The sequence below is a fragment of the Myxocyprinus asiaticus genome, chromosome 5, assembly GCF_019703515.2.
Source record: "Myxocyprinus asiaticus isolate MX2 ecotype Aquarium Trade chromosome 5, UBuf_Myxa_2, whole genome shotgun sequence".
Lineage (NCBI taxonomy): Eukaryota > Metazoa > Chordata > Actinopteri > Cypriniformes > Catostomidae > Myxocyprinus > Myxocyprinus asiaticus.
Window position 1 is genome coordinate 29,593,892 of NC_059348.1, and position 18,836 is coordinate 29,612,727.

The 18,836-nt window shown below is 36.8% G+C and overlaps 1 protein-coding gene across 1 annotated transcript in view; it reads right to left on the reverse strand.

The window, feature by feature from the left end:
* Window positions 1-653: 653 nt before the first annotated feature.
* Window positions 654-18,836, reverse strand: part of LOC127440460 (zinc finger protein GLIS1-like) — a 43,952-nt gene continuing 25,769 nt past the window's right edge. The window contains exons 5-10 of the mRNA XM_051697039.1: window positions 14,454-14,564; window positions 11,275-11,419; window positions 8,486-8,618; window positions 3,068-3,207; window positions 2,049-2,156; window positions 654-1,213 (exon numbers count right to left, since the gene is read on the reverse strand). Coding sequence (XP_051552999.1) covers window positions 1,092-1,213; window positions 2,049-2,156; window positions 3,068-3,207; window positions 8,486-8,618; window positions 11,275-11,419; window positions 14,454-14,564 — 759 coding nt within the window. The 3' untranslated portion in view covers window positions 654-1,091. The remainder of the gene's footprint in view (window positions 1,214-2,048; window positions 2,157-3,067; window positions 3,208-8,485; window positions 8,619-11,274; window positions 11,420-14,453; window positions 14,565-18,836) is intronic.

Genomic DNA, 18,836 nt, shown 5'->3' on the forward strand with positions numbered 1-18,836 from the left:
CTCTAAATCCTAGTGGTGGTGTAGTGACTCGTCTCAATTGGGGTGGCAGTGGACAAATCCCAGTTGTCTCTGTCTGAGACCTCAATCCGCGCATCTTATCACGTGGCTTGTTGAGCGCCTTACTGCAGAGACATATAGCGTGTGGAGGCTTCAGGCTACCCTCGGCAGCATCCACGCACAACTCATCACGTGCCCCACTGAGAGCGAACCACATTATAGTGACCACAGGAGGTTACCCCATGTGACTCTACCCTCCTTAGCAACCAGGCCAATTTGGTTGTTTAGGAGACCTGGCTGGAGTCACATAATCTGTTCATTCTGATTATATTCTAAACAAAGTGAAAAATGAAGAAAATGTTGCTCCAAAAGCTAAAACTTAATTTTAGAATAATATAATCTCCTAAAGGACTGATTAGTAAAAGTAGAGCTATAATTAGAGTAAAGGTTGAAAAGATTCTATTTAATTTAACTGCAAGGTGGCGGCATACTAATAGTTCATGGTTTTGCGAAGTCTTCCGTAAAACTGCACACTGAAGCAATCAGTGAATGTCCACTTTTATTGCTTGTGTTTTTCTAATGGTAACACTAAACTAGAATGCAAAAATAAATAATTCAAAATGAATAAAAAAGCAATGGTGGCAAGCTCTCTTTCCTCTTCGGTTTATTTGAGAAAGAAGACAAAATGGTACATAATGTAATGTTGATGAAAAATACAACATAAATATTACTTAAAGAATCATGTCCTTTTACTAACTCAATGTAAACAGTATCTCTCCTCAATCTCATTCTCTGGGCAAACCAAACATGAAAATTACAAATGTTTCGAATCCAAACATAAAGCTGCATCGTCATTAACAGTGCCAAAGTTGCAGAAATTTCTCTTTCAAGAGCACAGCTGTCATTAAAGGGCTGACTCACTGCTTGAGGAATCTTTGAGAGGATATTGCTCAACCAAAGTGTTTATCACACATTTCTGTTGTGATTGGAGAATCTTTATCCAGAATTCCACTTCCTTAATCAACCATGTCTTAATGTATTTAAATCATTCCTATATGCCCCTGCTCCCAGGTACATTGGTCCAAAGGTGTATTTCACGTCTGAGAGTACAGAGGGCAGAACTGACTGAGGCAACGGTCATAGATCCCAACTGGAAACGGACATGGAGGAGGGTGATGCCCACTCACTGGCTGTGTATCCTGGGTTGGGCTGTGGCCTGTCAACAAAGAGAACCTTTGTAGAATTTACTATATTTTTGAAAAAAGTAAAAAAAAATTTTTTGAAAAAAATCAAGGTAACTTGATGCATTAAGATTTTCGAGCTCTTAATAACTAACAATAATGTTAATGTTAATAAATGTTAATGTTAACAATAATAATTGAATGAATTATAATAATAATAGTCTTAATATTTGTCCTCAGTACACTTAACACTGCTTTGTTTGGCCAATTTGGATTTGTTTGTTTACTACAAGCAAAATATAGCCTGTTGTTCAATTCAAAAAATTCTTGTTTATGCAACAACAGATTTCTTGTCCAGCCAATTAACAAAAAGTTTCATTTGTACATGTACATGGCTCATATGAAGTGAGCTCTGTCAATCTTGTCTTAGAAGAAGAGAACATCTTGCAACATCTTGCCAAGCAAAGGCATATTGACCTCTAAACTTAATACAGAGCTCTGAACATCATCAAACAACAAATAACTAACTAATGAAAAAAAAAAAAAAAAACAACAATGACAGCATAACGAGTCAGCAAACAGCACCAGCCTCTATAACATTTATTCATGCTGCAATTCATTCTGTGAGATTGCAAATCAGCAACATTGTTCAATTTCAAACTGTTTGTTCAGAGGACTCTGTTAACTAGTGGGACATTTGGGAAATATTGCAAAAACCTTGTTTTTATGTAGATTTAATGTAATTTAGATCTCTTAGTATCTGTGATTCAAAAAGCTACATATGCTGGAAAAAATATTACTGCTATTTTTACAGTGTTAGACCAGAAATGGAGATAAAGAGTTGATGAGAAATGACTGACATGAACGTACCAGAAGAATTTATACAGGTTAAAGGGAATCCATTTTGGTCAAAATTGTGCAGACCATCTCTTCCATTACTGGAAATCTGCTCTACTCCATTAAAAGTGGCCTGAAAAACTAGAGAGAAAAAAACCCCAGGCATCATGCACTATTTTTAAAATTTATGCATTTCAATGTCATAAAATTCCATCAGATTGAATTGCATAATCCTTCAAATGAAATTATAAAAACTTGAAAAAATGTAAGTTTTATTAATTTTATTTTGTTAAAGATTACTAATTTGATAAATGTATATATCTTAAAAATAGGCTAAAATATATTTAACAGGATTAGCTAAATACAATTCAATAACAGTAGTCCTATCTGCTTTAATTGAACAATACTTGATATTAGTTGATATCGTTATTCAACTGTGGTTACAAAACCAAGCTTAATACATCCCCATTATCACAATAAAATAGAAGGAACACATATTTTAAATTACATAACATCAATATTTAATTAAAGGATTTCTAGACCATCCTAAAAATCACATTGTGTTTACAAAGGGGTCTAAACATCGTCTCTCCAGCTTAAGTCCTGGCTAACACGCACATGGATCTAATTAAATGATCTAATTTAGTGGTTTTCAAGCTGTCAATGAACACTGATTTAACAGAGCCAGATTTAAATCATTACCACTTGTAATTATAAACTAACCACGTAGACAATGGGAAACAAGCAAAGGCAACCATAAATTTTTAACAGCAACAATGGTCCTCTTCATGAAACATTAAGTGTTCCCGTAAGAGAAGGCCATCCTGAAAAGGCTGTCAAAGTTGTTGAAGTATTGTCCCCAAACTTCAGTCCACCTACTTTGCTGACTAACACTGCCTCGTTTTGTAAAGTTAATGCATATTCCACCATCAATGCCAACAACTTGTTAGTTTGCGGAAATACATTTGTGAAAAAAGTTGGGAGTATAAACTGCCATAAAAAAATAAATAATTTCAGACACTAATGAATGTAATACAGAATAGTTTACAAACCTTGGTGATTTATTGGTACTTCATTAAACATCTGGTTGAGTTTTTGATGTGGGTTTAAGATAGAGCTGTGCTTGTCAGAGAGAGCCTGGAGCTCATTTGTACCACTGACCAGGCTGATTCCACAAACCAGAGGAGAAGGTCTGAAAGAAGACAGCAGTTGACTTAAAAATCAGTTGTATGTAAAATCATGAATGCTTAATATCTCTCAAGTTCATTCACAATCTACAACATAAGAGATGTATGTACTAATTTTTTCATTACATTTTAACCATGATAGGAAAACCAATGAGGCCACTCTAGGGACTACTTTCAATTCACATGGACATATTGCATATGTATGGATCAAACAGAATCAAATATTTCACAACTCATAAAGGATTTATGAAACATATGGGAAAAACACAGACGATTGGGGGAAAATGTATTAAGATAGGTAGAAATATGGAATAGCCACAATTTCTTATGTCTTACTTGTATATCCATTTTGCACCTTATTATTTAGGATCTTCAGTTAAAATACTAAATAACAAGATGCAGATGCAAAATGAATAGTTCTTTTGGAGAGTTTTTATTTGAGGTATTTTATGTGTCTGTATACTCTTATATAAGGTATTATGTTTATAGTTTTATGCTGTTTTATAATGTATTCTTTAAGATTTGTTGAGATGTTATTATTATTTACTGCTCTTATTTATAAAATAATTTTAAACATTTTTTGTGTTGTACTGTATGTGCACAGCACCACAATTCCAAGACAGATTTCACTTCAGAGACAAAGTATTTGAATCTATTTCAATTCTATTCACTGATTTTCATGCTAGTTTTTAGCCCCAGCTTAACTACCATTCAGAAATAATGGAAATGTTGTTAAAAACTTCTCAGCTCAGAGTTTGGTCGAGTGCACAGAAAAAACAAGGTCTCCAGTTATCAACTGCCTGTTCCGTGGTGCTGTGTTCGATCAGTGGGCTACACAGTAAGAGAGGCCGATATGTACAGTGTGTGGCAGCCCTGGATCTCTGCAGCTCTGCCATGTGTGTTGTGTCCCAATGGAGCGGTTGTCAACACAAACTCAGAAAACAGCTCTACTCTTCATATTTTTACAGCCAGCCTCTCTATACACGCTAATCACAGCCAGCTGCCAGCACGCACCCTTAGGCAGGAATGAGAGGAATCTTTCATGCAATGTTTAAAAATCCCAATTTACCCATCACACCGATCCTCTTCTTGGTTGTCAGTGTGTTATTTTCAGCCAGCACTCTGTAGTGAAAGACTTGCTTAAAGAAGGCCGAGTAGAGTATCCTATCATGTTTGAAGGGTCCATTTAATAACTGAATGTAAGGGTTCAGATATACATGACAGGAACTTTTATTCTGGAATTATGTGGTTCCAATGATCCTCTTTTTAAGTACACAGGTTATCACTTGTACCAAACACAAACACACTGGTCAACATAATTTAATATTGTGAGTATTTATTTATTTATTTTTCTGAAAAAGATGCAAATTAATCTTCAAAAGCATGCAATTAAAAGTGTTAAAAATGGGGCTGTGGCAAAAACATAATGAGCAATTCCTGAAGTCTTGGGTCACAGCTATAAAAAAAATGCTGTTTATTTGTAGTCTGTGGCACAAGCTTTACACAGGCAGGATTTAAGTACAATAATGTTAAGTCCAATGTCACAGGTCTGTTTTTGATAGGGTTGCAATTGTAGGGAAAAACAATGCTAAATGCAAAAATAATAAGAATAATAATTTAAATGCAACTGAGTAACTCTAATTCTATATAGATACAATAGCAAAATAAAAAGGCTTATCTACTTTCAAAAGGGAGAAGAACATGCTTTCCATATCTTTTGTTGTGACATCAAAGGCAGTACGTCCAATCAAACTCTACTGTATTTTTGCCGGAATTCACTTGGAAAAAGGTTGCAAAGTTAGGCAGATGCCAACATGGACAAAACTACACAATGTAAAAACATATGGTCAGATGCACAGATGCTGTCTAAACCTGCTGGGCTTTATTGCCTGCTGCACCTCCACCAGTGCCTTCAGTCGTCCAGCTATGGGGTCATCACCCAGGAGCCACACATCACAGATGTTTCACTCCATTAATCCCGGAACATCTCCTGGTGGTGTGGCAGCAGTCAGGGACATCTACCTGCCATCCCCCACAGCTGGACACTGGATCCTTTCCATTGTTTCTAGCTCCTTCATCCTCATCAAAACATTCCTCCTTTAAAGATCATACTACGCAGCCAGGGTTCGAGACACCCCCCATGAGCAGACCTACCCTATGTCCAAGGCATGTTAGAAAATGCATTTTTCTATTAGAAAAGACAAGCTTTCAGACTACGCCTACCAACTTCCAATGCCTATCCTTAAACCAATCCCCCAACAGAGTAAGTAGGAGAGTGACGTGAGAGGTGTCGTGGAAAAACAAAAAACAAAGTCTTTCAAGCAAGTCAGTCCACTGGCGGCCATCTTTGGAATGTTCTTGGGAAGCTATTTCCAGTCATGACAGTGCAGCTCTTATCTACTTAAACAGGAAAAGACGAAATCCCCTAAACTGTTGGTCAAGATTACGATCAAAGAACATATTTCAAATTAGCAGTAAAAGCTGAGAACACTGGTCTCATAAATTGTATCGTAATCTTTACCTCAGGTTACTCTAAAATGCGCAGTTTTCCCAGCTTGCATAGATAATGCGCATGCGCATTCTCGAGATGATTGACAGGCGATGTCTGCATCTAAAAGGTGACTGGCTCTTTTAACTGTAAGGTGGGACTTCCGTTCTACATCCATTGACTGTTGGGTGCTAGAGCTCCTTGGTTGAGAGTTCCAGTTTCTCCTATTAATTTTAAAAGTGGCCCGTCTCTGCTAAATAATCTCTGAAAATATTCAGACTACATTAATTACAAGTTTACCTGCAAGGAGATTTAACATGGTTTTGTGCAGTGAATTATTGGCTGCTGGGAGCATGAAACCATATTATTACATAATTATTATACCACCAATCATAAACCAACTAATACATTTCAATGTTTTGTTTAAGGACATTTTGTATGATAAACAATTTTGGTTCTGGGTTGGGTTGCCACTTGATGTCCAATGTAAAATTTGGGTCCTAAAACAAAACTGTAATCTATCAAAATGACTGATTCTTTTGGCAAGAACTCTGAATGGCAAAGACTGATAAAAGCCCAAATATTGTTTCCAGAAGAACTATAAATGATACACTATGCCACATCTTATGGCAAAAATAAGTCAAGGCAGCATCTTTTTCTGATAACTGCTTCATAAGCTATGATAGTTTCATTTTAAATGAATGCCAAACACATTCACCAGGTCATTCAATAGTCTCATATTTCATAAGTTTTTGAAATAACAACAAAAATCAAAGCATCCTAAATCATTATGTCTTAACAATATATTTATATACAGTATATACTGTATATATACTACTGTGCAAAAGTTTTAGGCACTTGTGAAAAATGTTGCATGGTGAGGATGTCTTCAAAAATAATGACATAAATAGTTTTAATTTATCACTTAATGTCATACAAAGTCCAGTAAACATAAAAAAGCTAAAACAATATTCGGTGTGACCACCTTTGCCTTTAAAACAGCACCAATTCTCCTAGGTACACCTGGACACAGTTTTTCTTGGTTGTTGGCAGATAGGATGTTCCAAGCTTCTTGAAGAATTCGCCACAGTTCTTCTATCTATTTAGGCTGTCTCAGTTGTTTCTGTCCATTTGTGTAATCTCAGACAGACACGATGTTCAGTGGGGGGCTTTGTGGGGGCCATGACATCTGTTGCAGGGCTCCCTGTTCTTCTATTCTAATCATTTCTATTTGCAAAAGAAATGTTTGGGAGTCTAAGATTTATATTTCCTATTGACACACTAAAGCTGAAGATATAAAGAACCATCTTAAGACAAATGCGTTTGTGAAACATCTGATGTGCCTAAGACTTTTGCACAGTACTGTATATATATATTGCAATAACCTCATATTCTGAAGGCAAAGGTCAGGAAATATAATTTAGCTCAAAATTATACACAAGTAAATCACCTTTGAAAATCCATTTGTGGAGAATTAGCTTTATGCTTTCTGTGTTGACTTTATTTCGGCACCACAAAACTGAGACTTTATGTGTTTTGAATCCATCTTAAGATAGCTGGTAACTGACAAACATGAATTGTGTCATGAATTGTTTAGGAAGTTCTGCTGAGATGCTAGTTGATAAAACAGATTTCCAGTTCACTGCCACAAAATGATTGTTGTTTACATAAAGCAAATCTGGACACATGTTCTCTTTCCGTGTGCTTGGATAAGTAAGTACAGTAACAAACACTGTCCTGTTTGTGTTAAGTGACAACAAAGGTCTTTTCAAGCTGAGGTCTGTAATTCTGAAGTTTGCGCCATAAACATAATGAAACAGAATTGCACAAATAACAACTGTTTTCTATTTCCTGTTTCCTAAACAATCCCCATCTGCCATTAGTCGGACATGCAGATAACCCCGCCCCAAACTCACACCACTGGTTGGGCAAACGTTACAGTTTAGGGCTGGTTAGGATGCTCAAGCAAGCCTATCAATGTTTTGATAGCACCACGGTGCTTTTGGAGAAATCAACCTACAATTGGCTTACTTAGAGCTGTCTCTGCATATGAGACTGGGATATGAAAAGTGTTTTAACACTGAAAACTGAACACATTTCAGCTTTATGATAAAGACAAATAATGTAGCAAATTAAAATAGTCATGTCCACAAAGCTTATAGTGACCATGCACAATTGCAAAAAAATCCTCAAATTATACTCAGAGAGAGGGCATTTCAATTTTCCATATGGAATTAGATAATGAAGAAATTAAGATCAGATCAAATCACTTCTCAATCTGCACATATTTGCATGACAGCACAATAGCAATAGAGAAAGTAGAGGTCATGGGTTAACTGTTAACATGCAAATGCATTATGATCATATTTTTCAAGTGAAGAAACATGTGCAGCCGCTCTTCATAATGACATCGTTCTTAGGGCAGGGAGAATCTGCATCCACCATATCGACCATGTTATTTTAATCGAACATCACATGCACATGTTGCTAACACTGCCAGTTACTGCTCTGGTTGAATCAAATATACAGTATATGTGTTGCAGATGGACTCTAACAGTCAGTGACAAATAGCCAAATAGTCACAAGTAAAATAGGTCCTATATGTATCAAAGAGAGAAACTGGACTTGTCCATGTTGTATGTTTTTTAAAATGTATGTTTTCACAATGTTCTGAAGATAAGCCTTTCAGAATTCAGTCAGCAATTATGTTACTTAGATATCCTGCCCAACTCTTGAAATGCAGCAGTCCCTCGTCACATTTACCATATACATATTGTCAGATGTGTTGATATTACCTCGGCTGATTAATCTTGTTATTGGGTAGATGGTTGTGGAGGCTAATGCTGCAGTGTCTGGTGGATTGCTCCAGATTCATATTGATGGCTCCTGATAAGACTCTGCTACAGGATTCACCATCCTCTGAGTATGCTGTAAACCCATCGGAACAAAAAGGATCTCTTTAATTTCTCTAAGGTCTCTTTAATACGTTAATTGTTTCTCATAGAGAGCAATGAGAATAAATGGAGAGTAAATGGAGAAATTTGCTTAGAGGTAGAGACAGTTCACACAAAAATCTCATGCTGCTTCAAAACCATAGGACATTCTTTCACCTCATGGACCACTTGTATAGTACTTTCATGGCACTTTTTTTGTCATTTTGGAGATTGACAGACACGGTCCCCATTCAGTTTCATTATAAAGAATAGAACGGTCATGATATTCTTCAAAAATTCTCCTTTTATGTTCAAACAACAAAATAAGGCAAAGACAAATGGGTTTGGAACGAGTAAGTAAATGATGAAATAATGTTAATTTTTGGGTTAACCATTCTTTTAAATCTCCTGAAGTCCTCTGGGAAAGAGACAGTCACATGAGGGCATTCCAGTCGTCATAGTGAATATAGAAATGTCACATGATGTGTTTTGCTAAATTTTGCTGATTCAGTAGAAGATTAAAAAAAAAAAAAAAAAAACATGTTAAAGAAATATAAAAACATTAGGTTAATTGAAAGAATTATTCCTAAAGAGTGCTCTAAAATGAAAAACCTACTGTTGCCTAAACTGAACAGGAAGCAAGCATCACAATGTAGTATTTAAATATCACCTATTCCTCCTGATCTAACATTCATCAAGGTCAAAAATGAGTAACGTAGGCAATTCTGCTTGCCGAAGTAAATCTTTCACAACCACTCTTAAATTGAAACACTGAGTTGTTTGTTTCTCATTCAGCAGAATCAGACCACTGAAATATCTGCGGCTTCTGTCTGCCTGCCAATCTCTTCAAAAAGTAGCGAGCAGTCTAAGGCAATTAGTGCAGACAGCCCTCCTGGATTTTCACTTCAGGTGTTGGCAAAAGGAGCTTTGCTCTGTCTGACAGCTTCTTGACTCAGTCACAAGCATTTGAAGGGAAAAGCGGCTGGAATGGAACTGATTCTGGAGAGTGTGAGAGACGTGCGTGGGGTGGCTGCTTGCCAACAGTGGGTGCCCAGTGTCTAAATAAACACTGCTCTTTTGAGCTTGTGGAACATCTGATGTCAGAAATAGTATATAGTGCAAATGATGGGTATAGGAATTGAGGAAGGGAGAGGAAAAGGCTAGTCTGAGAACATTCTCCCTCGTACACATCTGTAATGCTAAATGGCATTTACACATAAACATTTTTTCAACTGACAAACATAGGCACACAGTGCACTTGAATTTAAAAAGTGGACAGAGTCTAGAATTATACAGTGTGATGTTCTACAATGTCATCTTTCACTAGCATTGGATGCATCTACACTCACTGACCACTTTATTTGGTACACCTGTACACCCACTTATTCATGCAATTATCTAATCAGCAAAACGTGCGGCAGCAGTGCAATGCATAAAATCATACAGATATGGCATGATTTTTGGTGCCAGACAGGCTCCATTCTGGCACCATTCTGAGTAAACTCTAGAGACTGTTGTGCGGAAAATCTCAGGAGATCAGCAGTTACAGAAAAAATCAAATCAGTCAGTCTTGCACCAAAAATCATGCCAAGGTCTAAATCGCTGAGATCACATTTTTCCCCATTCTGATGGTTGATGTGAATATTAACTGAAGCTCCTGTCCCATATCTGCATGATGTTATACATTACACTGCTGCCGCACGATTGGCTGATTAGATAATTGCATGAATAAGTAGGTGTAGAGGTGTACCTAATAATAGTGTGTTATACCTCTTTAGCTAATGATGACACCCAAAAATGAAAATTCTATCAACATTTACTCACCCTAATGTCATTCAGAACCTGTTGATTCATGCGCATTCATGTTTACATGCACATTTTTACACTGATTATGCTTAATAAGTTGACAACGTATGTGGTCTTGTAAACGCATTAAATGGCTTTCATTCATTGGTGTAGGTGAAAAACGAACGGTTCAAGAATAAACCGCTTGACACGGGTAGGTTTGCCCATTACCCCGATTTCGCTTTACATGTAAACACTTTTACCAGAGCTCTTACGGGCTTATCCAATGTACTCACGTGTTGTGCACATGCCTCTTCACGGTTTGACGTCAAAAACTGAGAATAACTCGGTTATTTCAAATGTCATGTAAACGTGCGTTTCATGCTTTGTCTGATTTTTTAATAAGATGATTTATGTGAGTTATCATCGGATTGGTGTTCATGCAAATGGGCTCAATGAGTTGAACTCAAGAACTGATTTGTGAATGAATCATTCAGGCTGGTTTTGTGATAACCAATCAATTGAAAAGATCTAACTCAAAAAAATTATTCGATTACAAATCAGACATCGCTACTTCTTTCATAAATGCGAGAAATTGAGCTAGGCAGGAATGCTAAAGTGCTTGTTCATTTTAATTGCATGAAAAACAGTGACCAGTGCAGTCTAATTTTCCAAATTTCAACTTATGTGTTCCAAGGAAGAAAGCAAGTCATACAGAAAGTCTTACACAAAGTACGCAGGCATTATTTGGTACTTTTATATTCAGTAGTACAACACAAGCTCTTGAAAGGGTTCTCAGGCCTTCTACCATAGTCAAAAGCTCAATTCAGTGAAGGCAGATGAAGCCCATTCGAGAATAAACCTACCAGTAAAGCTTTTCTGATGAATCTTAGTGAGGGAGCTGGAACACCTGTGGTCTGGGATGTGTACTGAAGGAGTAGAGCCATGGAGATGCTGCAGGCCAAAGCACACATCCACAACTTCCTGCTCCACCTTATTACGTAGCTGGCCCTGTCGAACCACAGAAAGCATATAAATAGCGGAGACCAGGGCAAGTTGTCACACTTTTAACTCCAGAGACTGTTTCAAGTCAATTACTGTATAGCCAGATACTACAAAAAAGCAGTTTAAAGTTTTCACCATTAATGCCCAGGAAAAAATAAAACAAATAAAACAAATAATATGTATATATATATATATATATATATATATATATATATATATATATATATATATATATATATATATATAGTTGACTGAATGTGCATTGACCTTTTTTTGACAACTTGCCCCAATAGTGGAGAATGTTGTCAGACTATATGGGGAAAGTTGTCACAATCGAATCTGTCATGAATCTGTCGAAGTGGTCATAAGTTTCATGTAAAAATTGGGAGGGACACATTCCCCATAACCAAACACCATCAGAACAAAATCTATGCCTCTCTTTTAAACCATAACTGCATTAAACTGCCTTGTTTATAGGCTTGTTTAAATGTAAATAGTAAAACAATTATTAAACAAAATTTTTATTAAGCAAAAAACAACTCATGAAACAACAAAAATATAAAAGGTACCATACAAAAATATATATATAAAAAGAAATTCGACAAATATTGCAATTTATAAATTGTATACATTTATGACATTCACAACACATGTGACTGCCTTTTTTCTTTAATTAACATAGTTGACCCTTGCCTTAATGTACAGGTGCATCTCAATAAATTAGAATGTCGTGGAAAAGTTCATTTATTTCAGTAATTCAACTCAAATTGTGAAACTCGTGTATTAAATAAATTCAATGCACATAGACTGAAGTAGTTTATGTCTTTGGTTCTTTTAATTGTGATGATTTTGGCTCACATTTAACAAAAACCCACCAAATCACTATCTCAACAAATTAGAATACATCATAAGACCAATAAAAAAAACATTTTTAGTGAGTTGTTGGCCTTCTGGAAAGTATGTTCATTTACTGTATATGTACTCAATACTTGGTAGGGGCTCCTTTTGCTTTAATTACTGCCTCAATTCGGCGTGGCATGGAGGTGATCAGTTTGTGGCACTGCTGAGGTGGTATGGAAGCCCAGGTTTCTTTGACAGTGGCCTTCAGCTCATCTGCATTTTTTGGTCTCTTGTTTCTCATTTTCCTCTTGACAATACCCCATAGTGGTTCAGGTCTGGTGAGTTTGCTGGCCAGTCAAGCACACCAACACCATGGTCATTTAACCAACTTTTGGTGCTTTTGGCAGTGTGGGCAGGTGCCAAATCCTGCTGGAAAATGAAATCAGCATCTTTAAAAAGCTGGTCAGCAGAAGGAAGCATGAAGTGCTCCAAAATTTCTTGGTAAACGGGTGCAGTGACTTTGGTTTTCAAAAAACACAATGGACCAACACCAGCAGATGACATTGCACCCCAAATCATCACAGACTGTGAAAACTTAACACTGGACTTCAAGCAACTTGGGCTATGAGCTTCTCCACCCTTCCTCCAGACTCTAGGACCTTGGTTTCCAAATGAAATACAAAACTTGCTCTCATCTGAAAAGAGGACTTTGGACCACTGGGCAACAGTCCAGTTCTTCTTCTCCTTAGCCCAGGTAAGACGCCTCTGACGTTGTCTGTGGTTCAGGAGTGGCTTAACAAGAGGAATATGACAACTGTAGCCAAATTCCTTGACACGTCTGTGTGTGGTGGCTCTTGATGCCTTGACCCCAGCCTCAGTCCATTCCTTGTGAAGTTCACCCAAATTCTTGAATCGATTTTGCTTGACAATCCTCATAAGGCTGCGGTTCTCTCGGTTGTGCATCTTTTTCTTCCACACTTTTTCCTTCCACTCAACTTTCTGTTAACATGCTTGGATACAGCACTCTGTGAACAGCCAGCTTCTTTGGCAATGAATGTTTGTGGCTTACCCTCCTTGTGAAGGGTGTCAATGATTGTCTTCTGGACAACTGTCAGATCAGCAGTCTTCCCCATGATTGTGTAGCCTAGTGAACCAAACTGAGAGACCATTTTGAAGGCTCAGGAAACCTTTGCAGGTGTTTTGAGTTGATTAGCTGATTGGCATGTCACCATATTCTAATTTTTTGAGATAGTGAATTGGTGGGTTTTTGTTAAATGTGAGCCAAAATCATCACAATTAAAAGAACCAAAGACTTAAACTACTTCAGTCTATGTGCATTGAATTTATTTAATACACGAGTTTCACAATTTGAGTTGAATTACTGAAATAAATGAACTTTTCCATGACATTCTAATTTATTGAGATGCACCTGTATGTTAGTGTGATTTGATTATCTTCACTTGTTTACACAAGAGCTATTCCAAAGATATGATGATGGTAACAAATGTACCTTTTGAGGGCATAATTCACATAAATGTTTCTAATTTAAGAGGGTTTTGAACTAGGTATTTGAGACTAACATACAAAACCTCCAGTAGACTCCACTTTTGACACTAAATGTTACCGTTCCTGAGATATAGCCCAAGTGACAACTTTCCATTGTGACAACTAGCCCAGTCTCACCTATACCTCTGATGTACTACTCTGATAAAGCAGACAACACAGCCTACTGCTCAGAAAACATCTCTGCAAGGAGATACTGCCTGACTGAGTGCAACAAAGTCCCATTGTGGCTGAAACAACTTTCTGTTTCTGATTCATTGCAGCATTCAGTGGAGCTGGTGGTGAACATGTTTGTTATTTGCATGTCACATCTGGCCTCTTGAGGAACAGCACTGCACTGCTTATTAACTGCATTACGGGTCGAGAACACATGTGTTCTTGCTTAGAGTGCCAAAGCCATGGGAATACACAAAGGTCTGCCTCATCCTTCTTTGTTTGAGAGCAGGAACAGCCAATAAAACAATAGGCCTTTTCATTAGGGATCCCTGGGATATAGAAGATTAGTGATGAAGTTAATGCATTAAACGATGTGACTTCATTTTTCAGGTCATCAAGTTTATCAGATTATATGCACATTGCATGTTATTTTAGATTATGAGTCTCTTGATATAAAATTACAAACACTTAAGACTGTTACCTTGTCCTGTGCCTGCAGGGCTTTACTGAAGTGGGCCTTGACATGTTTGCGCAAAGAGCTGGGGTCCGTGTAGCGTTTGGTGCACCCTGGGAGCTGACAAGCATATGGCTTCTACAAGGAGTATGACAAAAATGAATGAAGCATGAGCCACAGCAGAAGAGAAAATCATGAATTATTAGTCACTCAGATGCATTAGAATTCACTGCTTTATGAACAGTGAACTAATGAATGAAAATATCCCTATATGGTACAGTGTTGGCATATGGCAAAATATCATTATCCTTAAATTGCATTGTTGAATTAAAAGGGCAGTTTTTTTTTTTTTTTAATAGAAACTAATAACATGCTGTTTTTAAGCCATGTAACATTACATTTTCTGTGTTTTTATAGGGTCACCCTTATAGGGATGACACAATCATGCTGAAATGCCTCTGAAAATTGCAATATTAAACACATTTCTTCTACATCTGGATTTTTGTGCTGCATCATTGCTAATTTCAATAGATGTGTGTGTGTTCACAGATCAGCTTTATTAAAGCAAAAACAAGAAGTCTGAATGAAATTACATTTCCCCACGGGGACTTTTTATAGATAGTGGCATCAATAATATTAATGCAGTTTTTATTTATTTGTAAGTGTTTTTGTATTTATGAATAAATAACATAATTATTATTTGTTTCGTGTGTTTAGAAAAATGAACACAGTTGTATTTTACAGAAAGGACAAAAAGGATTGGATTGAGGCGGGTCACTATGCCACCACGAGGACCAAGAGCGCATTGGGAATTGGGCATGCCAAATTGGGGAGAAAAGGAGAGAAATTTAATGAGAAAGCGCTCCAAATGTATAAATATTTACCAATTCATAAAAGAAACATGAATTGGTATAGAAGAGAAATTCATACTTTTTTTTATTTATTTTTTTATGTCTATTTGTATTAATTTATTCATTTATTGGCAAATAATGGCAAAATGTAAGCATTTTTTCCCAAAAAAATCTCTTTTGACTTTTGTTTAAGAAGATTTTAATGTCAAAACAATCTAGAGGGTTAAAATATTAAATTTTTAACATGTACCACAATACATTAGTTATAAGATACATACAAAAATTGATCACTTATAGTGTTATGAAAATTATAGAACTATTCAGCTTTCTAAACTTACAATGTCTCTAGAACAGTTCATGACTTTAGAACTATGGAAAAAACCTGAGTATTTCAGATGCTTCACATAGCATACATTTATCAAACTCATCTTCAACAGGATGTGACACAGGTGCGGAGGGATACACAAAACCGATTTTGTAAATATTAGGATATCACCACATCTGTCCATTCTAAACATTAACCACACATCACCCTATGCTGTACAAATTCTGAAAACAGCAGCAAGGCTATTAAGTAGTAATGACATGGAATCATACGTTTCAGCTGCGCATTCAGAAAGCATGACTGTCATAGAGAGTTGGGTGAGAAAGAAGAAAAGTGAAATTGAATAACTTTCCCAAAGTCTTCACGCAGAGGATTAAACATTGTTTATGTTAATAACAAAGTGACAAAGATAACAACCCTGAACAATCACTCACACAAATGTGCTCAACTAATCTACATGCTGATTTCTGCACTGATGTAGACTTTATACTTGATACATCTACCATAATAATAATAATAATAATAATAATAATTTTAATTTATATAGTGCCTTTCCAGAGCTCAAGGACACTTTACAATAGTTACACAATAATACACAAACAAAGAACAGTCACAAAAACACAGTTCAGATAGCACAGTCATGGAGAGTGAATACATAACACATTAAGATAAGAAAAAGTTTTAAGTTGAGATTTAAACTCAGAGATGGAAGAGATGCTGCGAAGGGTCAGGGGGAGTGAATTCCATATACTGGGTGCTACTATGCTGAATGACCTGCCACCCAGAGTAGAGAGGCGAGATCTAGGGACAGAAAGGAGCCCGGACCCAGAAGACCTAAGCGAGCGGATCGGGTTGTAGGGGAGAAGCAATTCACTAAGATAGTGAGGTGCCAGACCATGAAGTGATTTAAATGTAAGCAGGATTAGTTTATATTTGATGCGAAACAAAACTGGTAACCAGTGAATTTCAAACAGGAATGGAGTAATATGAGCTGAGCGCTTGGTATGAGTAAGAATTCTAGCAGCAGAATTTTGAATATATTGCAACCTAGCAATAGAGTTAGCAGGTAAACCAATGAAGAGGGCATTGCAATAGTAGGGTGACCATATTCTGGTTTTCCAAAAAGAGGACACCTTTTTTTTTTGCCAGGGGGTGGAATAATATGGTTCAAAACAGTGTTACTATGAATGCAAACTTTAATACAGTGAAAAAGACACTCTATTAGCATAACATAAATATATATAGATAAATACAAATTTCCAACATTCTTTTGAATGTCCATGTACTCAAATAAAAAATGTTATGCCATGAGTGTACCTTCATTTACTATTACTATTATTTTGAATGGCCATGGAAAATGAAGCAATGTGATAACAATTTTACCCGGTCGCAAAAAGTAGTCTGGTAATTTACCTGATGAACTTTCACCTTTTGCTGACCCTTTATGCTTCGCAGAGCTAAAGTGTGCTTCTAAATCACTTGCACCTTTATTAGCAAATGACACATAAGTGCCAGCTTTACATGTCATACATTCTGCTTCTCACGGATCTCGACCTGGATGAAAGCATGGGAATTTTTAGTGCAAATCTTCTGTAAATTTGCACTTTCGTTTGGGCATTGTTTCCACTCAACTGTCATTTGCTGCTACTGTCAAGCAACTGTTTGATGCCGAACACAACAGCGTTTTGCGCATTCATGGAGAGATTGACAGGCAGGAATTTGGCCAATAGTTGCTTATAATCGACCAATTGATGTGCGAGAATGCAGGACTTACAAAGAGGGGTTAAAGCAATGCAAATATGCGCCCACACACAATGAAGTATTAGACCAGATGCACATCATAATGCAACTAAAGCCAAATCCCGGCCGGATGCTTTTTTAAGGTCCGAAAAAGAGGACATATCGGGGAAAAGAGGACGTATGGTCACCCTATGCAATAGTCAAGACGTGAGGATATAAATACATGAACCAGTGTTTCGGCGTCTTTGAGACTGATAAAGGGACGAAGGCGAGCAATGCGGCAAAGGTGAAAGGCAATTTTAGATACAGATTTAATATGAGCTTCAAAAGTGAGGGAGGGATCAAAGATGATACCTACATTTTTTACAGTATTGGATGGTTTAAAGATGAAAGTGCCATAAATATCACAACCAAAGTCATAAGGAATGTTTTTCGTAAGTGTTGGTGTTCCAATAATAATGATCTCAGTTTTATCCATGTTCAATTTTAGGAAGCTGGAGTTAAGCCATTTTTTTATTTCATTTACACATGTTGATAGTGGACCGGTCTAGAGAGTGGGAGCAGATCTACAAGCTGTACATATTTGATTGTTATCAGCATAACAGTGTTAACTGAAACCATGGCGGCGAATGAGTTGACCCAAAGGCAGTATATATATGTCACAGTCTACCTTCCCCCATTTTCTTCAAGGACTCTTATTTTGAAGTTTTCCCCTGGACTACATCTCCTATAGTTCACTTCCCTCATCACTTCCATCTGTTCATCATCATCCGCACCTGCCTTCCATTCCCTCATTAGTTACTTGTATATATATATATATATATATATATATATATATATATATATATATATATATATATATATATATATATCCTCTAGTTTTGCCCATTCCTTTGTCAGTCCTTGAAGTGTTACGCTGTGTTAATGAAGTGTTACGTTGTGTTATGTTAGCATGTTGAACTTTGTTGTTTGTTTCCACTCCAGCGTTTGATCCACTCCAGCGATTATTATTAAAAGATTTAAAGAATCTACTCCTGCATCTTCTCTCTTACACTTCCACTCCACATTACAATATATAATGAATAATAGAGGTCCAAGAACCGATCCCTGAGGGACACCTAATTTCAGGGAAACAGTAGGTGACTGATAATTTTGTATTGAAATGTAAAACTGTTTATCCGAGAGGTGTGAAGAAAGCCAGGAGAGAGCAGCACCAGTGACACCAACATCCGAGAGGCAGGAGAGAAGTAATTCATGGCAAACGGTATCAAAAGCAGAACTAAGATCAAATAATAGAAGAATGGATAGAGAATCAGAGTCACTAGTGAGTAGTAGGTCATTGACAACACTTACAAGGGCGGTTTCAGTACAGTGAAATGGGCGAAAGCCAAACTGAAAGGGGTCAAAAAGATCATTTTGAACAAGGAAAGATTGTAACTGGGAGGCAACAACTCTTTCCAATATTTTGGAAATTAATGGTAAGTTAGATATAGG